General features: G+C 43.2%; 1 protein-coding gene across 1 annotated transcript in view; it reads left to right on the top strand.

The window, feature by feature from the left end:
- FAM3D (FAM3 metabolism regulating signaling molecule D) overlaps positions 1–21,759 on the top strand; it is a 51,940-nt gene extending 30,181 nt beyond the window's left edge. Inside the window, exons 6-10 of the mRNA XM_075832391.1 lie at positions 16,005–16,063; positions 18,044–18,094; positions 19,060–19,144; positions 20,197–20,323; positions 20,885–21,759. Of these exons, the coding sequence (XP_075688506.1) occupies positions 16,005–16,063; positions 18,044–18,094; positions 19,060–19,144; positions 20,197–20,323; positions 20,885–20,974 (412 nt within the window). The 3' untranslated portion in view covers positions 20,975–21,759. The remainder of the gene's footprint in view (positions 1–16,004; positions 16,064–18,043; positions 18,095–19,059; positions 19,145–20,196; positions 20,324–20,884) is intronic.
- Positions 21,760–25,081: the final 3,322 nt, after the last annotated feature.

Here is a 25,081-nt window from a genome sequence, read left to right as displayed (position 1 = left end):
CTTGTAAGTCTTCTAAATTGCTCAAAAATTAATTTTTTTTTTCAAAAGTGCTGCCAAAATAGAGTAAAGAGATGGAAATATATATTTAATAAAAAAAATTGTACAGTATGTGTGTACATATGTGACATATTGCAGTTAAAAATAGGGAAAAATGATAATTTTTACAAAATTTCTTCAATTTTTCTATTTTTTAAGTTATTTCCGCAAATCGTATCAGTCTACTTTTACCACTAAAATAAAGTACAACATGTGACGAAAAAACAATGTCAGAATTACTTGGATATTCAAAACTTTCACAGAGTTATTCTCTGATAAAGTCACACATACCAGATTTGACAAATTTGGCTTGGTCATTAAGGTCCAAACAAGCTTGGTCACTAAGGGGTTAAAATCAATGCTGAGACCTGTTTGCGTTGCACATTATATAGGTTTAAGTTTTACCGGCGCACAGTAATGTGACTTGTCTGACGTTATTGATTGACAGCTTCAAGAATTTTCAACTTGTAGTGAAGAAGTCTTCACTTCATGTAGAAATGTTTGCATTGTGCTTTATAGAGGAAGTTAATTATAGCCGCACATATTGCCATTGTACACGTGTAATCTCTCCTCCTTGTACTTTTGTGGTTATTGCATAATCCTGAACTATCAGGTTTTCGGAGGCTTCTATTTTGCAATGCGGCTAATAACACGTAATATGGTTTTTAATGAGGGAAAGTTACACAACTCGATTCAATTATGGAGTTTTTACCGGTTTTCTCTATATTTAGCTCAATCACTGCACTAAACATTGCTATTCAGCTTTCTAATTTACTTTGTGTTTCAATTCTTCATTATTTTCAATATATGTTTGCTGTCAGTGAATGGGAACATTGTTGTTTACATGCACCTGTACAGACCTATTCTTTTTCACAGGTGAGGGTTTGCTACAATTGAATCAAGTCTTGGCAAGTGATTTGTGAGCTTTCTCTCCTGTTCTGATAGTTTGTTACAATGTATCAGGATGGGTTAGATGTATCGCCCTGTTTTTTTTTTACTGTTCAACTAGCAAAGGATTATCGAAACTGGCTACAATTGGACCAAACCCTCTGCTGCGATTAGGTCTTATGCCAATTTCACACGAGTATAATATTACGGCCATACATCCTGGCCCGACAGTGGGACTAATGACCCAAACAAATAACATGATAGGTATCTATCATCTGTAGCCATCTAATTGTGCAGCTCATTCCCATTCAAGTGAATGGGGCTGAGCTGTAATACCACACACAGACCATGGGGAAGAGTGGCGCTGTTTCTGAAAGAAATAAGTTTTTTGAATCTCATACAATCCTATTGCAAAACCTCCGTGCTCTAATAATCTTTGGGATCTGTAAATAACTTCAGATCAGATCTACAGAGTAAAAGAGGTTCTATATTCATATGTCTATGTCCTGCCAAGCGTTTATGGCAGCAGTAAAGGAACAATGCGAGGTGTGGTTTCAGCACAATATGTTATTTGTACATGTCTCAGCAAACAATCATTCTCTGACATTGTTTTATTAAGGAAAATGTCGCCTTTAGTTATCATCTCGTATAGAAATAGGACTTTGCTGTGACCCCGACTGAGTCCATAGAAGAAGGGGCTTCAGTGCTTTACAGAAGTTAAAATAGTGAAAATTTTCTTTATATATGTACTGTTTTATCCCGGTGTCATTTCCGTTCTGCAAGTCATCAGGGTCCCGCGCCACTTTCTGTTGTTATTGTAGTGATATGTTGTGTCATCTGCTGCCACGTGACCACAGCAGCCAATCACTGGACACAGCGGTGACGTGACCCCAGATGACAACTGTAGGAGGTGATAACAATAGAAGGCGGCAGGGGAGGTGGTGGGCGGCTTTTCATCATAGAAATAAAACTGTCAGTGTCAGCCACTGGGGGATCACATCATAATTTACAGAACAGCCACAATCTGTGAAGGCTGTGAAGAAAAGTCACAACGTTATAACTGAGGTAAAAGCGGTTGTCCTAAGATAGACTTGTATTATCTATCCATGGGTTGTTGATAAATGCCTGATCGCTGGGGAGCCCATCAATCATTAGAACAGCACCCCCCCCCCCCAGCAGTGAGGCGGAGCTTTAATGGAGCGGTGGTCGAGCAGGCGCCCAGCTGCTTTATTCGATGTCTATGGGGCAGACGGAAACAGCCAAGCACAGCGGTTGTGCAGTGAGGAGGAACAGGGCGCTCAGGATCCCCGTTCTAGTGATCGGTGGGGAACCCAGTGATGGGGCCCCCAGTGATCAGACATTTATCACCTTTGGATGGGTCGGAAATATCAATCTTGGCACAGCACTTTAAGGGTATGTTTACATGCACAATTAAAATCGGCTGAAAATTACGGAGCTGTTTTCAAGGGAAAACAGCTTCTGATTTTTAGCTGTTTTTGTAGCCGAAAATGTTTTTTTGGAGCTGTTTTTCCATTGACACAATGAAAAACAGCTCCAAAAACGACTCATTAAGTGACATTCTCCTTTTTTAAACGGCTCATTAAGTAACATTCTCCTTCTTTTTATGCGCTGTTTTTTAATACAGCGGCTTAAGAAAACGCACCGTCTGAACTAAACGCTGTTGCTCCCATTGAATTCAATGGGCAGATGTTTGTAGGCATTTAGCTAGCGTTTTTCAAGGCGTATTTCGAAGCGTTTAGGTCTGAAATAGGGGGTATTCCCATCTCAAGCATTTATGGCAGACTGCAGGGAACAACACCCTTTACTTTTTAAAGAGACTCAGTCACCACTGAAAACCCCTATAAACTACACTAAGAAGTATACAGCTTAAAAGACGCTTATTCCGAATCTGTAATTTTTCTCTTTCTACTCACTTACATTCCCTCACGATAAGCCTGGAAACAGGTCGTGCGCTGCATGCTGATACATAGAATGGAGTCCGAAGCTCGGTGATATAATGGAGAGGACTCCTTGGACTCATCATCAGTATGCAGCGCCCGTTTGCAGGCTTAGGGGTATGTTCACACGGGCTATTTTCAGACGTTTTTTAGTAAGCGTGGGAACATACCCTTATAGGGAGGGAATGCAAGTGAGTACAAAGATAAAACGAACATATTCTGAATCAGCGTAGATTAAGCTATTAACTGATTATTGTCGTTTATGGGTTGTTGTTTTTTTGAGGTGACCGAGTCCCTTTGAGCATATCAATCATGGCCATATTTCTTAATAATAAAGACACAGACACATTAGCTGTTAGTCGTCGGGCAGCATTTATTTATCACCTTCTTGTGGTAAACCCCTTATAACTAACCAGTGGAGTCGTAACTGCCATAGCCGGTCTTCCAGCAGTATGGGACACCCGTTGGCACAAGTTCCAGAGAGAAAAAGGCAAGCCCCTTATGGGAGTAGGCAAGATCCGGTGGACCAAACCACTCTTCTCTTGCTTCTTAACCCTTTCCCACCATCCTTTTCCCCCTCCTAGACCCATCGGAGTAGTCAGCTATTGCCCCCTTTTAGGCGGTTCGGTCCATCTACAGGATGGCAGTAGTCTAGTAAACAAGAGACATTACTTCATACTTCTGCAAAACCTCTCTCCAGTTCTATGGTTACAGATGGCCGGGCATGCCATGTCATAGATTGAATGGTATTTATTGCATGCCCTGCCTGACCTGGGCGGCACAATGCCTGTTGTTCTCTGTTAATAATTTGCAGATGAACTCTCCCAGATGACTGTATAGCGTTGTATTCCTGTTAGGCTTTATGGTAATAGATTTATACTATGTTACTCGATTCGTACTGTAAGTTTTTAAGGAATAAAAATTCTCTGTAACATTATACTTTCTGGTAAATTGTTATAATGAGGGTCTCAGGGGCGCTATTAGGGATATCCCCTTCCCATAGCATTCTGTCAATAGTATTTATACTCCTTATTCCATATATTGTACTGATCCTGAGTCATATCGTCCATCTGTCCCTAAATTCGTGCTTACCTACTGAATGTACGATAGCAAGAAGAAGGGGACAAATGGATAGTAGCATGACTACAGGATCAGACTACACAGGGTTTGTTTGTAGTCTGTTACTGTGAAAACGTATAAGACTGCATATGAGCTGTATACATAAAATGGTAGGAAATTTTTAATAAAGAAAATTTGCTTCATGTTTCATTCAAGATGTATTGGAGTAATAATAAAAAATTGGTCGCAAATGTGGACCCGCAAATGTGCCGTTGGCACCAGGGGCACCTTTCCCAGCTCTGCATTATCCCCCTTCACAGGTGCCCCAGGTACCTTCAGAGTCTACTAAGTGCCCTGTATAAAACCATAGGGAGAAGGGGGCTGAGCCGCTGCCATGAACCTTTGGCACCACTTCTCTTTAAGGGGGACAAAGACCAGTACATGTTAAAATCCAACATGCCTAGTCTTTTTTCACTTCAACAATAGATGTCAGGTTAGAGATTCTTGATTAAGGGGGGGGGGGTGGATGTACAGTCATTAAGTAACTGGGCAGATTTGGTATCCAGTCTGGGAAAGCTGTACTAGCATCCATATTGTCTGTCACTCAGCTTTCCAAGAAAGAGATATACATTAGCTTACAACCGACTGAATATAATTTGTATGTGCTGTGTACTTGGCAGAGACACTGATAGGTGCGCATGGCTGAAGGTCACACATTGTCATTTTAGGACTATGTTCTACACCCTGTATATATGCCATGACTGGCTATTTATGGACGATACCCAAACATATATGACCCATATTTATTTTCTCTTGATACACAGACGTATAATATCCTCTTTAAATAGGTTATAGCTACTGAGAAATGATATATCCGATACACAATGCCATTTTGCACCCCCTATACTGTATGGTGGAATAAGAAGCCAGATGGATGGGGTGTACTTGTAAAAATTCTACGGAATTACTATTGGATCATATATATGCAAATGTTCCCTGGGTGATAATCCACGGCCATACTGATCCTGCGTTATGAGAACTAAGTGTATTTTAGACTTTACATATTTGTAAATGATCGATCTCTATTCTTTCCCTTCCTGCTCTCTCTCACCCACCTCTCTCATTGTCTAGATAGGTGCATATTTAGCAACCTGTTATATAGTCAGTCAAGAAATCAGGGGCGGACATACCGCATGTGCAGCCGGTGCAGCTGCACAAGGGCCCCGCGTGGGAAGGGGGCCCGTTCCTCTGCTGGCCGACTCAGTTCTCAGCTGCGCGATGCTGAGGACTGAGACAGAGGCCCGTGGACCACTGGCGTAGCTATAGGGGTCGCAGCGGTCGCAATTGCGACCGGGCCCCGAAGCCAGGGGGGCCCACGGCCCCCCGCACCACATCAATAAAAAGTTACTATAGTAACTCGGGCCGCGGGCCCCTGTTACTATAGTAACATACTTTACTTACCTTCCTGGTTCCGGATCGCAGCGGAGGTCCTGACGTCAGGCGCTGTGCGCAGCGCATGACGTCACAGCGCTATGCCGCCGCGCACAGCATCGAGACTACAGAACTCCCGCCGCGGCCGAAGAGGAAGGTAAGATAGCCCTGACTGGCGGGGTCCGACTCCTGGGACCCGCCAATCAGCTGTTTTGAAGGGGCCGCAGCACTCGTACGAGAGCTGCTCCCCTTCATTCCTGTCACTTCATTCCGGTCACACTGTGAATCGGTTTCGGCGATTCACAGTGTGGGCGAGTAGTGAAATGAAGGGGAAGCAGCTCTCGTACGAGTGCTGCGGCCCCTTCAAAACAGCTGATTTGCGGGTCCCGGGCGACACATCAGCTATTGATGGCCTATCCTGAGGATAGGCCATCAATGTTTAGGGACTGCACAACCCCTAAGCCTACGATGTAGCAGGCTTAGGGGGCCCATGAGACAGGATCACAGATTGTGTGATGCTGTCTGCTGGGCCCTGTATCTAAGCCAATCACATGGTAGGCTTAGATACATGGCCCATGCGTGATCCTGTCTGCTGGGCCCTGTATCTAAGCCTACCACACTGTAGGTTTAGATACAGGGCCCCAGCACACAGTAATCTTATACTGTATAAGATTACTGTCTGCTGGACCCTGTATCTAAGCCTACCTTGTGGTAGGCTTAGATACAGGGTCCCACAGACAGTATCACACATGGGCCCTGTATCTAAGCCTTAGGGTATGTGCACAGACACTAATTACGTCCGTAAGTGACGGATGTATTTCGGCCGCAAGTACCGGACCGAACACACTGCAGGGAGCCGGGCTCCTAGCGTCGTACTTATGTACGACGCTAGGAGTCCCTGCCTCGCTGTGGGACAACTGTCCTGTACTGTAATCATGTTTTCAGTACCGGACAGTTGTCCGGCAGCGAGGCAGGGACTCCTAGCGTCGTACATAACTATGATGCTAGGAGCCCGGCTCCCTGCAGTGTGTTCGGTCCGGTACTTGCGGCCGAAATACGTCCGTCAATTCCGGACGTAATTAGTGTGTGTGCACATACCCTACCACATGTGTTACTAATCATTTTTTGTGTGTTTTCTTACAGGTTCGGTCGTTGGACTACGGCGGATTCCAGGACTACTTCGATGACAGCTTTTTTTTTTATTAATAAAATGGTTAATGAGGGTTGTGTTTTTTTTTTTTATTTCAATAAAATATTTTTTCTATGTCTTTGTGGTTTTTTTTAAACTATATTACTACCGCCTTAGTAATGGCCGCCGGCTGATTGACAGCATCCATTGCTAAGGCAGGGCTTAGTGTTAGCCGGTGCATAGGCTAACACTAACCCCCTTTATTACCCCGGTACCCACCGCCACCAGGGGTGCTGGGAAGAGCCGGGTACGATCCAGTACCTGACCATCTGTAGTGATGGTCGGCCACTGGGGTGGCCGCAGGCTGGTATTATCAGGAGGGGAAAGGCCAGATACAGTGGCCCTTCCTACCCTGGTGATGCTAGGCTGCTGCTGCTTTATTGTATCTGGCTGGTTATGAAAATGGGGGGGACGCCACGTCATTTAAAAAATAATTGGAAAGAACGATGTCGGGTCCCCCCCAATTTTCATAACCAGCCAGATACAACACAGCAGCAGCAGGCAGCATTACAAGGGTGGGAAGGGCCACTGTTTTTGGCCTTCCCCAGCCTAATACTACCAGCCTGCGGCCACCCCGGTGCCTGCCCGTCACTACAGCTGGTCGGGTACTGGTTTGTACCCGGCTCTTCCCAGTACCCCTGGTGGCGGTGGGTACCGGGGTAATAATGGGGGTTAGTGTAGACTCTGCACCGGCTAACATTAAGCCTCGCCTTAGTAATGGAGGTTGTCAATCAGCCAGCGGCCATTACTAAGGCGGTGATAATAAAGTTTAAAAAGATACAAGCACATAGAAATTTTTTTTATTGAAATAAAAACACAACCCTCATTAACCATTTTATTGAGAATAAAAAAAACGCCGTCATTGAAGTCCTCGTATCCGAAGTCCAACAACCGAACCTGTAAAAAAAACACAAACACACAAAAATAATCAGTAACACATAAAGAAGCAAAATTATTATTCTTACCTTTCCTGGGTCCAGCGCTGGAGCCGCAATGTCAGCGAGCTGGGCCCTGTATCTAATCCTATCATGTGTGATACAGTCTGCTGAGCTGTGTATCTAATCCAATCATGTATGATACTGTGCTGGGCCCTATATCTAATCCGATCATGTGTGATACTGTCTGCTGAGCCACTGTATCTAATCCTATCATGTGTGATACTGTCTGCTGAGCCACTGTATCTAATCCTATAATGTGTGGTACTGTCTGCTGAGCCACTGTATCTAATCCTATCATGTGTGATACTGTCTGCTGAGCCACTGTATCTAATCCTATCATGTGTGGTACTGTCTGCTGAGCCACTGTATCTAATCCTATCATGTGTGGTACTGTCTGCTGAGCCACTGTATCTAATCCTATCATGTGTGATACTGTCTGCTGGGCCACTGTATCTAATCCTATCATGTGTGATACTGTCTGCTGAGCTGTGTATCTAATCCTATCATGTGTGATACTGCCTTCTGAGCCACTGTATCTAATCCTATCATGTGTGATACTGTCTGCTCAGCCACTGTATCTAATCCTATCCATAGTTTATAGGGTCGTAGTGCTATAGATATGCTATGCTGTCTCCTATACACACACTTTTTTTTGGGGCGGACACATATGTATTGGGGCTATTTCCCGGACATTTTAAGCCCTGAGGGTATGTTCACACGGCAGCGTCTGTTACGGCTGAAATTACTGTGCTGTTTTCAGGAGAAAACAGCACCGTAATTTCAGCCGTAATGGCATGTGCAGGCGTCTTTTGCTGCGTCCACTACGGAAGTAATTGAAGCTGGTTTTCCATGGAGTCCATGGAAAACGGCTCCATTTACATCTGAAGAAGTGACAGGCAGTTTTTTACGCGCCGCCTTTCGACAGCGGCGCGTAAAAAAAAATGACCATCGGCACAGAACATCGTAAGACCCATTCAAATGAATGGGCAGATGTTTTCCGACGCTTTTGAGCCGCATTTTCGGATGTAATTCAATGCTAAAACGCCCAAATTACGTCCGTAAATAGTGTGTGTGTGAACCCAGCCTTAGTGACGCCCCGGCTGCTAGTGCTGCATTGTTGGGTCACTTAGGAGACCCAGCGATGCAGCTGAAAGCGGACCGTCGGCCATGAGAAGTTTGCGGGGTGGGGGGGGGGGGCCCTGGCACATTATCTGCACAGGGGCCTTTTGCAGTCTGTGTCCGCCACTGCAAGAAATGATCAATACAGGGAATAGTGTCAAAGTGCGACATTCTAATATGAAATGACATTTTATATTTTAATCTTGTATATCGATTAAAAAAAATAAAAAAAAACAACTAAAAAATATATATATAATTTGCAACAAACTGGCAAGAGTGCAAGACTCAAGGATTTATAGTTACATTAAGGGCATGGCCACACGTGGCGGATTTCCTCCGCAACTGTCCGCATCAATGCCGCACAGAATCTGCGTTGCAGATTCTGCGGCGGATCTGCCCAAAATGTGCAGTAAATTGATGCGGACTAGCTGCTGCGGACTGCGGGAAAAGTGCTTCCCTTCTCTCTATCAGTGCAGGATAGAGAGAAGGGACAGCACTTTCCCTAGTGAAAGTAAACGATTTTCATACTTACCGGCCGTTGTCTTGGTGACGCGTCCCTCTTTCGGCATCCAGCCCGACCTCCCTGGATGACGCGGCAGTCCATGTGACCGCTGCAGCCTGTGATTGGCTGCAGCCGTCACTTAGACTGAAACGTCATCCTGGGAAGCCGGACTGGAGACAGAAGCAGGGAGTTCTCGGTAAGTATGAACTTCTATTTTTTTGACAGGTTGCTGTATATTGGGATCGGTAGTCACTGTCCAGGGTGCAGAAACAGTTACTGCCGATCGCTTAACTCTTTCAGCACCCTGGACAGTGACTATTTACTGACGTCTCCTAGCAACGCTCCCGTAATTACGGGAGCCCCATTGACTTCCTCAGTCTGGCTGTAGACCTAGAAATACATAGGTCCAGCCAGAATGAAGAAATGTCATGTCAAAAAAGCAAGACGCATCCGCAGCACACATAACATGTGCATGACAGCTGCGGACTTCATTGCGGAATTTAGAATCTCCATTGAAGTCAATGGAGAAATTCCGCCATGAGTCCGCAACCAGTCCGCCACAACTCCGCAACAGCCCTAGCATGCTGCAGACACCAAATTCCGCTCCGCAGCCTATGCTCCGCAGCGGAATTTTACGCATCGTCTAAACGAACACTGCTAAATAAAAGTGGAAGTCAATGGACAAACGGCTCCGCTGCGGATTAACGCTGCGGAATGTCCGCTGCGGAATTCAAGAGGAATTCCGCCACGTGTGGCTTTGCCCTAATAGTTACAGGTCGTGTGTGTGTGTATAGTATTTATGTATACATTTGTGCGTACGTGCCTGCGTGCGTACGTGCCTGCGTGCGTGCGTGCGTGCGTGTATGCATGTATGTATATCACATTTGGACACTTTAAAGTATGTGAACATTATGTTGGTAGTGGATGAGGGTTGCAGTTACAATATATAATATTGAACCATATGGTAACTGTATTTCAGGAGACGTATGGAATAATGTAAATTGCCAAAAAATTAGCACAAAAGATGATTAGCTGTATGTAATGCAACAAATTAATCAAAACTGATCATTAGTACATTGCATCTTGTGTGTCCTGCTTGGCTGCACAATGCAAGGTGCATATAAACACAATTGCTGTCTATAGGGTAACCATCTGTGCCATGCTGGGGATTACCCAACCATCCGTGTATATGTCTATGTTTACATATCCTTAACCCCTTGAGTACCCAGCTCATTTTGGCCTTGAGGACCAGACCCATTTTTTCAAATCTGACATGTATCACTTTATGTGGTAATAACTCCGGAATGCTTTTACCTATCCAATTGATTCTGAGATTGTTTTCTCATGACATATTGTACTTTAGTTTAGTGCAAAAATTTGGTCGATAAATTCATTGCTTATTTGTGAAAAACACCAACATTTAGCGAAAATATGAAGAAATTATGATTTTTCCAATTTTAAATGCATCTGCTTGTTAAACAGATGGTAATACCACACAAAATAGTTACCAATTAACATCTCCCATACGTCTACTTTATGTTTGCATCGTTTTTTGAACATCCTTTTATTTTTCTATGACCTCACAAGGCTTAGAACTTTAGCAGCAATTTCTCATATTTTTAAGAAAATTTCAAAAAGCGATTTTTTTCAGGGACGAGTTCAGTTCTGAAGTGGTTTTGAGTGCCCTATATATTAGAAACACCCATAAAATACCCCATTTTGAAAACTGCACCCCTCAAAGTATCCAAAACAGCATTCAGAAAGTGTTTCAACCCTTTAGGCGTTTTACAGGAATTGAAGGAAAGTAGAGCTGAAATTTTCAAATTTCATTTTTTTTTACAAAATTCATGTAATACATTTTCTTCTGTACCACAGAAGGTTTTACCTGAGAAACGCAACTCAATATTTATTGCCCAGATTCTGCAGTTTTTAGAAATATCCCACACGTGGCCCTAGTGCGCTAATGGACTGAAACACAGGCCTCAGTAGCAAAGGAGCACCTCTTGGATTTTGGGGCCTCCTTTTTTCAGAATATATTTTAGGCACCATGTCAGGTTTGAAGAGGTCTTGTGGTGCCAAAACAGTGGAAACCCCCAAAAGTGACCCCCATTTTTTAAACTACACCCCCCAGGGAATTTATCTAGGGGTATAGTTAGCATTTTGACCCCACAGGTATTTTGCTATATTTTCTGGAGTTAGTCTGTGAAAATGAAAATCTACTTTTTTTCTGGAAAAACGTAAACATTTCTAATTTTTGCAAGAAATAAAGGAGAGAAAGCACCCCAACATTTGTAAAGCAATTTCTCGCGATTACGGAAATACCCCATATGTGGTAATAAACTGTTGTTTGGACCCACAGCAGGGCTCAGAAGGGAAGGACCCCCATTTGGATTTTGCAGCTCTGATTTTACTGGAATGGTTTTCAGTGCCGTGTCACGTTTGCAACGCCCTGGAGGGACCTAAACAGTGGAATCCCCCCAAAAGTGACCCCATTTTGGAAACTATACCCCTCAAGGAATTTTTCTAGTAGTATAGTTATCATTTTGACCCCACAGGTTTTTTGCTGAATTTATTGGAATTAGTCTGTGAAGATGAAAAGAGACTTTTTTTTGGAAAAAACACAGAATTTTCTAATTTTTATAAGGAATAAAGGAGAAAAAGCACCTCAACATTTGTAAAGCAATTTCTCCTGATTACGAAAATACCCCATTATGTGGTAAAAACTGCTGTTTGGACCCATGGCAGGGCTCAGAAGGGACGGAGCACCATTTGGATTTTGCAGCTCAGATTTTGCTGAATTGGTTTCTGGGGGCCATGTCGCATTTGCAGAGTCCCTGAAGTACCAGTACAGTAGAAATTCCCCAGATGTGATCCCAATTTGGAGACTATACCCCTGAAAGAATTAAATTAGAGGTGTAGTGAGCATTTTGAGCCCTCAGGTGTTTTATAGATTTTATTAGAATTGGTCCGTGAAAATGAAAACATTTTTTTTTTCCAATAACCTGTAGCTTTAGCTCAGAATTTTTCATTTCCACAAGGAATACAGGAGAAAAGACACCCCAAAATGTGTTACACAATTTCTCCTGATTACGGAAATACCCCATATGTGGTTGTAAACGGCTATTTGGACATACGGCAAGGGTCTAAACGGAAAAAGTGCAATTTCGTTTTTGGAGTGGAGATTTTACAAAATTTGTTTTTGACGCCATGTTGCATTGCGCTGAGGTACGAGTACAGTGAAAACTCCCGAGAAGTGACCCCATTTAGGAAACTACACCCCTCAAGGAATTCATCTAGAAGTGTAGTGAGCATTTTTACCCCCAAAGGTTTTGCAGAAATTAGTGCACAGTGGATGTTGCAGATTGAAAATTGACATTTTCCACATATATGCTATTTCAGTGCCCAATGCGTTGGGCCCAGCTTGTACCACTGGAGACATACGCCCCATAAATTGTTAAGCGGTTCTCCAGAGTACGATAATACCCCATATGTGGTCATAAACCGCTGTTTGGGCACACTGCCAGGCCCAGAAGGAGCGCCATTTGGCTTTTGGAGCGCAGATTTTGCTTGGTAGTAGTTTTGTTTAGTGTTTTACTGGTGTTTCAGTTTATAATGTGGGGGCATATGTAATCTGTGCGGAGTACATACATTTTTTGCGTGACACACTGTCGTTTTTATTGGTACCATGTTTGGCTACGCGCGACTTTTTGATCACTTTTTATTCCATTTTTTTGGAAACAACGTGACCAAAAAAGGAAATTCTGCCATTGTTTTTTATGGTATTTTTTTTACGGTGTTCACCGTGCGGGATAAATAATATGATATTTTTTTAGGTCAGGCCGATACGAACACGGCGATACCTATTATGTCTAGTTTTTGTCTTTTTTTTCATTTTTTTTCTAATTATAAAGGGCTTGGTCAGGGAAACAAGGCGATTATTGTTTTTATTACGTAAAACTTGTATTTATTTATTTATCTAAAACTTTTTTTTCACTTTTTATTTTACACATACTAGGGGACTGGAAGATCTGATCTTCTGATCCCCTGCACAATACACTGCACTACTTCTGTATGGACTGATGTAGTGCAGTGTATTGTAACTGTCACTTTACAACTGACAGTTGAGCCTATTACGTCCTGCCTTGGGCAGGACCTAATAGGCTCCCGTACCTGGCAACCAGGAAGCCGTTGCTAGGCTCCCTGGTTGCCATTGCAACCATCAGAACCCCGCGATTTTTCGCGGGGGGGGGGCAATGGGGTGCAGAGGGAGCCCCCTCCCTCTGTATCAATCACTTAAATGCTGCTGTCGCTATTGATAGCGGCATTTAAGGGGTTAAACTACAGCGATCGGAGAGGACAGTGATCGCTGTAGTTGCAGTGGGATGTCGGCTGTATATTACAGCCGACATCCGATGAAGATGGAGCGAGCACAGCTCCTGTGCCCGCTTCATCCTCAGGGCGTTACTATACGCCCATTTTCGGGAAGGGGTTAATAAAAATAGTGTTTTGTTTTTTTTACACCGCTTTCTCTGATCTCCTCACGTATCTCACAGAAGTGAGGAGATCAGAGAAAGTGACAGGAGCTTTCTCCTGCAGACGACGTCACAGACGGCTGTGATTGGTCAGTCTTCAGAGACTGACCAATCACAGCAATCGCCGGCATTGGGGACTGCTAATTGGTCCCCAGGCGGTAGCAGAGACGGTTAGCTGTCAATGACAGCTGCCGCCGCTGTTCTGTCACTATGTGATTTCACATAGTGACAGTTTATTCCTGCGCCGTAATAGTACGTCGAAGGTACGCTGGAATAAGCGGCCAGCGACGTACTATTACGTCGAAGGTACGCAAGGGGTTAAACTGGGCTTGTATGATCAGTGTTCATTATTGTGTTCAGTTTATTACAGACTTTCTCCACCTTTATTATTACAAAAAAATAAAAAATCGGATTAAGGCTAAATTAACACTGTGGGGCAGATTTACTACTGTGTCTTGGACTAGAAAGTGTCGAAAAATGGACACAAATTGATGTAGTTTAGCGCAATTTGGAGGTTTGTACCTTTGGCCAAAATAATCATACAGCATGCACCACCGTAATAAATTTGGCGCATTTTGTGCCTGCCTGATCTAAGCTTATGCTGCCTATTATACAGCATTAGTAAGTCCCCATGAACACGACTATCGTTTTTTTTACTGACCGCAAATACGGATCCGTAGCTATCTACAAGTCATCCGCATATCCGCCATGCTGTCCACAAATACTGTCCATAGTGCATCTGTATTTACGGATTCGCAAAAAATGGGAGGCTACAAATGTTGTCATTAACATGACCCAACCCCTTGATAAGGTCACATGATCGATCAGGCGCTATTTTCTTGGGGAATCCCCTGCCGTCGCGTAGCAACGTTTCTGCAATTATGGACATCCATAGCCGTCCGCAATTTTGTACCAATAAACGTCTATACTGTGGACAAGAGTAGGACATGTTCTAAATTTTGCCGATCATTTCTACGGCCCAGACACATATACGGAAAGGTGTCTGTGGCCTATATAAATGAATGGGTCCATGATTATCCGCAATTACGGATCCGTAATTACAGATAAAAACTATGGTCGTGTGCAAGGGGCCTAAATGTGAACAAATATTTTTATTGCAGTTTATATGTCAGTTTTTAGTGAAGTTTTTCAGCTAAACATAAAAGTGGATACAGAAGAAAGGAGAAATATCAGTCTTTCGTTATACGTCCCATTTCTTTTGGATCCACTTCTAATTTTGGTTAAAAAAAAAACTGCATAAATAGCTACACTAAAAAATCACATGTGTAAATCAAGCCTAATATGACAATAAGTTATAGAGAAAAGCATGGATCAAGAAACTTCTTTGCCCTTTCTTTGCCCTCTGGCCTTAAAGGGTTTCTCGAGGACGTTTACATTGATGGCCTCTCTTTAGATCCTTGATTGGTGGAGGCCCAAGACCCCCATAGATTGGCACAATGAAGGGGCTCCTGTGATCGCTATGTCCTCTTTTTACACAGTGGTGCCTGGTACTACAGATCCGCACCTTCATTTAGCTGATCTGCGGGGGTTCTGGAGGTCGGACCCCCACTGTTTAAACATTGATGGCCTATTCTAAGATATAAAGAGATATTAAAATATTTAGAACACCTGGGCTCCCTTATCTGGCAATGATTCTTGAAGTTTCTATAAGATCATTATCTGTAGTCTTTGTTTTTGGCTGTTCACACGCACTTCAAGATACTGGGATGATTGCCTGATTACTGCTATGGTATAAAAGTATAAGTGGCATATATAGTAACCTTGTTTCCAGTCTCCCATTGGCATATCATTAAGTAGGTACACTTAAGGTCCTTTTACACAGGATGATTATCGGGCAGACAAGTGTTCATATAATGCTCGTGGACGATTATTGCCCTGTGTAAACAGGGCAGCGATCAGCAGATGAACGAGCAAACGCTTGATCATCTGCTGGTCATATCGTTTTAAAAAAACTCAAATATTATCGTTGTCCGCAGCGCATCTACCTGTGTAAACAGGGAGACACGCTGCCGACATGATAATAATGTATGGGGACGAGCGATCGGAGTAACGACCGCTCATCACCATCCATAGCTCCGTGTGACAGGAGAAAACGAGCGCCGATCAACGATGTCTCGTCGATCGGCGCTCGGCTGCACCGGCCGCTTATCAGCCAGTGTAAAATGGCCTTTAGAGCTTTAACGATCTGTAAATTCACAGGTATAAAGGCCAAAACCAATGTATGTCCTGTTCAAGAATGTGATATATTGGTTAAATATACAGTAACTAGTATTTGACATCCAGCAGATTCACTATGTTCTAACTTCTTTTTCCTTTCGATTTCATTTTTAGACTAATGAGTAGTGTGAAAAACAACATTGGAAGAGGACTGAACATGGCACTAGTAAATGGTAAAGGATGGAAATTGTATTTTCTTCTTGCATCTATTTTTTTCAGTCTATCCATATTGTTTGTATATGTCTGTATTGATAGGTATAAATAACGCCATAACAAAGACACCCATGTAATTTGGCTATAGATAAACTTTTTCACATCAAATAGGGCCACTGTGCCGCTACGTAGACAACAAGTTTATCTGACAATTAAAGTGAAGAGGTTGATCCCAATGTTTGCAATACAGAAAAGTGTGCAAAGTCCTGGAATCGCCCAAGGTGAAAGAATCACATGAAGATAGGTGTCACGTTGGGTTCGTGGACCCACTGGGCCGTATCGCCTTGGCAGTATGGCAGCTGGCCAACAGGGCGCAGGTAAAAGTCTACAGTTCGTATAGGGTACCTGTGGCAGCTCAGACAGTAGCAAGGCAGGCTCGGCTGGAACTAGGCAGCAGGCAGACGTCAGGCGTGGTGTAGCAGGACAGGCGTGGTATGCAGCACAGCATGACTACTGCTCAGTACGGCACTTCACCAGGATAGCACGGGATACAGGATACAGGTACGGGAAACACTGGGAACTGGAAGATACTAGTAGACCATTTGCATAGACAAATACAACAACAACGCTCAGGCATGGGAAGAAGGGGCTGGGCCCTTCTTATAGTGCAGGGTGCTCTGGGAGCAATCAGCTCAATCTCCCACCTGCGTGCACTTTGGCTTCTTAAGTCTGGATTGACTTGGTGGTCACTGTGGAACAGGACGGCCGTATGTGCAGACATCTCTGGAGAGAAGGGTGTCGACTGGATCGAAGGAGTTTGTGGTCAGCGACCACGTATGTTACAATAGGCTTGAAGCAGTTTTACTTATACTGTAATAGACAATGCATTTCGAGATCACAATGATCTCTTCATCAGGTCAAGGGTTCGAGAGATGATTGTGATCTCGAAACGTGTTGTCTTTTATAAAGAAAGTCTACCTTCATGTGATCCTTTCACCTCAGAGGCAGCAGTTCCCGGATTTCGCACACTTTTCTGGATCTCAAACATTGGGATCAACCTCTTTACATTGGAGTGAATGTTACTTCACCACAAGAAGAGTATAGCAGCCAATATTGAGAGCCAATCTGCTCGGCACACGCTGATTAGAGTTGTGGCTAATATAGCGCAACCTATACAGGTGAGCAGGAAATTGTCGATTTTGTAAATTTTATTTTATCGATAACGTTATTATCCAATGGTGCGCTATTCTTTTTGTCTTAAGTCTTCTGACTCGAAGGCTACATTCACACGAGCGTGACAGATTTACGCGCGTAAGAAACGCAGGTAAATCTGTCCGTGTGCGTTGCATTATGCATCCGTGTGCTTTTTGAGTGGCATGCGTTTTTCACGCACTGGCAAAACACATCCTTTTTTTTCCAAAGCAATTGATGCGCAAATCGTGCATCGCACGCGGATGCGCATCCGTGTGCGGTGTGTGGTTTTCACGCACCCATTGACTTTAATGGGCGGATAGGTGCATGAAAATGCACCAATATAGGACATGTTTTGAGTTTCAGGCAGTGGACTATCGCTGCGTGAAAACTACTGCATATGTGAACGGCCCCATTGAAATCACTGGGTCCGTGTGCTGTGCATGATTTCCATGCACAGCATACGGACGAGATTCACGTTCGTGTGAATGGGCCCTTAAAGGGGTATTCCAACTTCAGACCTTCATGCCATTTCCACTAACTTCTGTTTGGGAAGTCAAAACAGCCTATTGTATTCTCCTATAGGAGAAGAAAAAGTGAATTGTGGCCCCGTTTGTTCCTGGCTCTTTTTATTGCAGTCTATGGGAGTTACGGATAATTCCCGGAAAGTGTCCCTGATAAATGTTCAATGACTACTTTACTGATGGAAAACTCTACAATTGGGCAGTACTTTTTATCCGGTGTGTTCTTTTAAACTTTTTCTTTTTCTATAAGATATAATTTGCTTTATTTTTCTCATTTACTTGTAGCCAGCACAGCAGAGCTTCTGAAGACAGGTCATTTTGATATGTACTCTGGGGGTAAGTTTCAGTCTATTCATTTTCTTCTTGGTTACCTAAAAACCTTTTTAAAAAGTTAAACTATCTGTAGACCGTGTAATATTCTGATACCTGACCATGCATCAAGTGATGTCAAGTGCTCGGAGCACAACATGTTGCACCATCTCTTTGGTATTATATTTGTTTGTTCCTTTTTTTGACATAAAAACAGAAGGTTTGGACCCCTTTTTGCTGGTGGCACCATCAGCACATCAAGGGTCTTATATCGTGAAATGTCTCTTTGACAACTATGGTCAATGAGGCATCTCGTGCTCTATGGCCAGCTTCAGTAATATTTCTCCATCTGCTATATGGTCCGACCCCCAGGACACATCCGTTCCACATTGGGTGGCTGTGTGTTGTACTGCAGCTCAGTCCCATTCACTGCAAGCGCTGCTGCCCCTTCATTGTGCTGATCAGTGGGGGGATCTCAGAGGTTAGACATTGATGGCCTAACCTAAGGCCGTGAATTTTTAAAGGGTAATCCATTTATTAAAAATTACTTAGAATGGTGTAAAATACTAATGCTTACATAGCCCCCCACCGGTCACAACTACAGCCAGTGATTGGCTAAGTGGGTCTTATGTCGCATTGACACATCAAAGCCAAGCTTAGACAATCATTGACTGTAGTGGTCGACACCACTGAGATAACCATTACAGCCATTGATTGGTCGCAGCGGTCACATGTCGTGTCGACACGCCATCACTGGAGCAGGAAGAACGGAGACCGGCTGGGGGGGGGGGAGCATGGAAGCAGCGGCCAGGGATTGATAAGGTGAGTATGACTTCTTTTTTTGTTTTACACCATTTTTGGAAGTTTTTTAACATAATTCATGGGCTTGAACTAATCCTCTAAATCCTGGAGAGACCACTTTGAACTTTACTACTGATATTTTCTAAGCAAGTGATGTTCATAATTGGTTGTGTCTTCTTCTCTTTCCCAAGATGTAAAGGATGTTCAGAATTTCTTGGAGCCAATGAAAGATGGCACTTTAATATTTGCAGCATCATTTGATGATCCAGCCACAAAGTAAGTAATATGAGATATACGAATGTTTTTTCAGATAAATGGTGGATGTGACACTATAGAATTTCAAAATCAGTTGGACCAGAGCCCTTTCCTCACTTGTCTCTTCAATTTTTGTGATTCTGTTATTGCCTTTCATAAGAATAGCACACTTCGGCCTTATTCACACGAATGTGTCCGTTTGCGCACGTAAAAAAAGCAGCGTTTTTCTTGCATTGCTGTTCCGTGTGACATCTGTGTACGGTGTGTGTCTGCGTTTTTTACGCGCGTATGTCATGCGTTTTTTACGTCACCCAAAAAAAAATTAAGGAGGTGGGTTTTTTTTTCCTCATCACTTCTTTAGCAACTGTTGCATGAATCACGGACAGCACACAGATGACGTCCGTCTGCTGTCGGTTTTTTTCACGCACCCATTCACTTCAATGGGCTGCATGGTGCGCAAAAATGCACCAAAATAGGACATTCAGTGAGTTTCACGCAACGGACACATGCTGCGTGAAAAACAACGCATATCCGAATAGCCTCATTGATTTTCGTAGGTCCATGTGGTGTCTGTGAAATAAACCAGACAACACACAGACGTGAATATACGCTCGTGTGAATAAGGCCTAATAGGGCATATAGGAAAGAGTCGTCTAGATGAGACAACCCTTTTATACCGCCATGGATCAAGCTGAGATACTTTCTGAATTTAAAGGTTTTTTCCTACAATTACAAGTGATGGCATATCACAAGGATATGACACTACGTCCTAATTGTTGGGGGTCCGAATGCTGGGACACCCACTGATTCTTAGAATGGAGAAGCTGCAGCACTTTCCCTGCACTGCAGTGCTCCCGACTATTATTCTTATAATTTTTTTTTTTAGTTTACCCCAAAAAATATATATATTCTAGTTAAGAAAAAAAATATTATCTGGAATAAACATAGCACAGTCAATCAATGTTACTAGATATTAAAAAAAAAAATTGTAATATGTTTGTAATGGTTCTGGTCTGGCTAGTGTAATCATACAAAGAAATAACCCCAAATTTGTATCTATCTTCTCACTTTAGACTAGATGACAAAACCAGAGATCTGTTTGGAAGTTATGGAAGCAGTCATATCAAGACACTGGGATTCCGAGACTCTTGGGTCTTTGTTGGAGGAAAAGGATTAAAGAACAAAAGCCCCTTTGAAGAGGTAGTGTAAATGTCTTCTTCAGTTCAGATGTGGTTGGCGTCAAGAGTTTTCCTATCAGAACAATCTCTGTCCCTATGGCCTATTAGGGCATGTGGATGTCATAGAGGGGCTCCCACTTGAGACCACCATATGAGCCAGAGTTGATAAGAAGCAGCCTCTCTTGCGATCGCGAGCAATCCGTGTTTATTAGATTGACAGCCATTCATCTGAATGACCTCCACATAATATTACAAAGTCCCCTCCCCGCAATAAAACGCCTATGCCCCCCTTAGTCACCCTCCAGCTAACCGATGTTCACTTAGAAATGGGAATTAATGGCTGACCAAGGGAGGTATAGATGGCCCATCTAGTACCCACAGTAAGAGGGCTCTCCATTACATTAATGGCCTAAATTACACACACGCTGCCCAACGCAAAGGACACGCCAGTGCTGGATTACCACCGTCACATACTTTAGCAGATGGGAAAATTATAAAGGTCATTTGTATGAATGTATCCTGTATGTTGTATATGTTGTGTCTATGGCTTTAGTTACTAAAGACCTTTTTATTTCCTGTTTAGCACATCAAGAATGAAAAGGACAAAAATAAGTATGATGGCTGGCCCGAAGTACTGGAAATTAATGGATGTATTCCTAAAAAAATGGACTAATGGTGTCTTTATAGCTCAGACCGAGTTCTGGAGTCGTCACATATGAGTGAATTGTTAGAACTGTTTGGACTCCTTTTGGACGTCTCAGCGATTTGTTTACATGTGGATGTATATATTTTATTATTTAATTTAAAAAAAAAGGAGATCAATCGGGAACACAGAATTTGTACAATTTTTTTGAATTTTTTTTAAATTAATTTTATTTACAAAATTGTATCCGAACTACAGAAGACATTGGGATTCTTCTCTATCGTGGGGTAATGTACATACTACTGGCCCTTGTACAATCCTTCTGATGCTGCAAAGACGAAGAAAATAAATGGTATATATTGCAACCAAAATCTTGGTTCCTCCAGCAAATTTCAGAAATATGAAGCTCCATGAAATTCCTTTATACCACAGTACTTATTGGCTGAATGATAACCAATATGGCTGCCAATAAAAATGAATGTCAACCCCTGAAAAAGCTTTAAAGGGGTTGTTAGGTCTTTTTGGCCATAAGTCATGTTGCTGCTAATAGTAATAGTAGCTGTAGCTAATGTAGGAAATACAGTCCCACATCTATTTGATAAAGCGGCCGTGGGAGGAGGTCACGTGGCTGCTGTACTAAGCTGTACTTTGGGCAATGTATCAGGAGAAGAGGGTGCAGCTTTCTACGTGCTGAGCTGCAGTCACAATGTCTACGTGTGGCTGCGGCCAGCCAGGGGGGGAATTGAACACAATAAAGGTGACAGAATTAAAAAAAAAATTGGGAGGAAATGTTTTTCAAAATGTTTTTCTTTCAATAAAAGTGGGAAAGTACGCAAGTTTTCTTACAGCTTTAAGAATTCGCATCTTTCTTCGTTTCTCCATTTTGGAAAAAAAACTAAAACTTTTCGTCTTGAGGGTATGTGCACACAGGGTGGAACAGCTGCGCATTTTCCACAACGGATTTCATTGCAGAAAATCCGCAGTGTGCTACAGTAGCAGCAAAGTGAGTGAGGGTATGTGCACACGTAGTGACCAAAAACGTCTGAAAATACAGAGCTGTTTTCAAGGGAAAACAGCCCCTGATTTTCAGACGTTTTTTGAGCAACTCGCGTTTTTCGCGCCGTTTTCGCTGCGTTTTTTACGTCCGTTTTTGGAGCTGTTTTCATTGGAGTCTATGAGAAAACAGCTCCAAAAACGTCCAAAGAAGTGTCGACGCCGCGTAAATGACAGGTCGTCTGCACAGTACGTCGGCAAACCCATTCAAATGAATGGGCAGATGTTTGCCGACATAATGTAGCCCTATTTTCAGACGTAAAACGAGGCATAATACGCCTCGTTTACGTCTGAAAATAGGTCGTGTGAACCCAGCCTGAGATTTCAACAAATCTAATCCATGCTGCGGAAAAAAAGTGTGGAAATTCATTGTCTATCGGCAGAATGGAAACTTTGCGTTTTTCGCAAGTTGACAGACAGAAAATCCGGTCGGGAATTCAGCAGTGTTTGAACTGTGTGTGGACACACCCTAAGGCCCCATGCACACAACCGTAAAAAACATATTGGAGCACAGGCCGAAAATGCGGGCAGCTGTCCGCTCCCGGCCGTGCCCGCAATCGCGGCCCGTGGGCATGGGGCCTAAGAAAAGTCTCATTGAGGACATCAACGTTTAGCAGAACAGCAGTGGAACCCTCCAGGTGAAACTGTTAGGGTATGTGCACACGTGAACTGTGTTTTACGTCTGAAATGACAGGAGAAAACAGCTGTCTCGTTTCAGACGTAAATGCTCCTCCTCGCATTTTGCGAGGCTTTCTCTGACAGCCGTAAATTTTGAGCTGCTCTTCATTGAGTTCAATGAAGAACGGCTCAAATTACGTCTGAAAGAAGTGTGCTGCATATAATGTATATAAGTGTCCCGCATATAATGTATATAAGTGTCCTGCATATAATGTATAGAAGTGTCCTGCATATAATGTATATAAGTGTCCTGCATATAATGAATATAAGTGTCCTGCATATAATGTATAGAAGTGTCCTGCATATAATGTATATAAGTGTCCTGCACTTCTTTTGACGAGGCTGTATTTTTACGCGTCGTCGTTTGACAGCTGTCAAACGACGACGCGTAAATGACAGGTCTTCTGCACAGTACGTCGACAAACCCATTCTAATGAATGGGCAGATGTTTGCCGACGTATTGTAGCCTTATTTTCAGACGTAAAATAATACGCCTCGTTTACGTCTGAAAATAGGTCGTGTGAACCCAGCCTAAAACGGTGTTATGTGAGTCTTGGTGTTCTTTGACTCCGTGTCATGCACCGCCTTCTGGGCGCAAGTCAGCGTTTAGATATACCGTCACTTCCGGATGGGTGGTCACACAACTGCTGGGAACATGTTGCAGAACTAGCGCTGCGGCCCCTTTTAGTTTTTCCCTGCACGGCGATGCCCCATGCCACAGCGTAATTTTCTTGAATTTCCTGCACATGGGGTGGCCGGGAGCACTGTTGTGCAGGTGAAATGCCAAAGGGACCTCTATCCCTTCGTTCTCAGGATCGGAAGTCCCAGAAGTCAGACACCATTCGATCATCATGTTAAAGCATATCCTAGCGACATGTCATAACATCACAAGATGGGAACATCCCTTTAATGATAATGGAGTGTCAGGAAACCTACATTAATCTTCACTTTATATAGTTCTTCTACTTGGTTTTGATAATGGCCTTTAAAGGGATTAACATCATTGGGAGGGTTCACTGAATTTCCCATGTGTTGAGTGGAAGAAATGAGTGGAAAGTTGTTACAGGTCCATGTTTTATATTCTTAGAATAGATAAATATTGGGTGACATCCCGCAAGTCTGTTCTTCACCATCTGATCTATCCAGAATATGGATCCCTCTCAGGCCTTGTTTACACGAGCTTAGTTCACGTCCGTAATACGCGCGTGAAAATCACGCACGTCGCACAGACCTATGTTAGTCAATGGGGCCGTTCAGACATTCCGTGCTTTTCACGCAGCGTGTGTCCGCTGCGTGAAACTTACAGCATGTCCTATACTTTAGCGTTTTTCGCACATCATGCACCCATTGAAGTCAATGGGTGCGTGAAAACCGCGCACGGCACAAGGACGCACTTCCGTGTGCCGCGCGGGATTCGCGCTACTGTTGTTGAAGAAATGAAGGGAATAATAAAACGACCTTCTTAATTTCTGTTTATAAACATCAAAACCGCGTGTCATAACGATGCCATACGCGCAAAAAACACGCAGCCACGCACCAAACACTGACTTACTTATTGTTTACTTCACTTGCTGTGGTCACAGATTACCAGATTTAAACTTTTTTCTTTGCTATCTTTGCTGCTTTGCCACATGACTATGTAGATTTGTCATCCAGGGCCATAGGAAAACAGGGTGACAAACTTTGGAAGCTGTAATGACAGAAATTGTGGTCGTGTTCAAGGTGGTGGCAGATTATATAAATCTCTAAATGTATATATGTTCTCCAGAGTTAGCCGGGGGCAGAGGTGTATAATCTGTAACAGGCCTCCCATCTTCCATGCACCATTTATAATACTGTGTGACAGAGGGACCTAGTGCAAGGTGGAGGGGGCTAGCGTTTTTGTAAAGCGCTTTTTTATAATACAGGCGTTTTCGTAGAGTTTTTTTGTCACATAATTGCGGCTCCCATTGACTATGGGAATTAGGTTCCGTTTTTGGCCAAAGAGTTGACCTGACGCTTAATTTTTTACACAACGCCTTTTTTAAACATGCGCGTGTAAAAAACCGCATCGTATGCACTAAGAATGCGCTTCCCCATTTTTGCCACGTTTTTCCGCGCCGAAAAAACTGGGCCTAAGAGTTTTGGACTTACTTATTAAATTCAATTATAAGTCCCGCCCTAGACCACAACTAACCCCTGCATCATCCTAAACAATATGATAATATAATACAATTACAATAAATAGTTAAAGGCGTATACAGAGCAGCCGTATCTAGCGCTAAGACCTGAATCCGTCAGGTCCGCGGGACTCTGACACGCAGGATCAAGCAGCTATCCGTCACATCTACATTCCTAACTTAGATGTGACTGTTTACAGGTGGATCCTGCGTGTCAGACACGCAGGACTCGCTTTTACTGAACCCG

Source organism: Rhinoderma darwinii, chromosome 7 (assembly GCF_050947455.1).
Source record: "Rhinoderma darwinii isolate aRhiDar2 chromosome 7, aRhiDar2.hap1, whole genome shotgun sequence".
Classification (NCBI taxonomy): Eukaryota; Metazoa; Chordata; class Amphibia; order Anura; family Rhinodermatidae; genus Rhinoderma; species Rhinoderma darwinii.
This window is presented reverse-complemented; position numbering and strand designations above follow the sequence as displayed.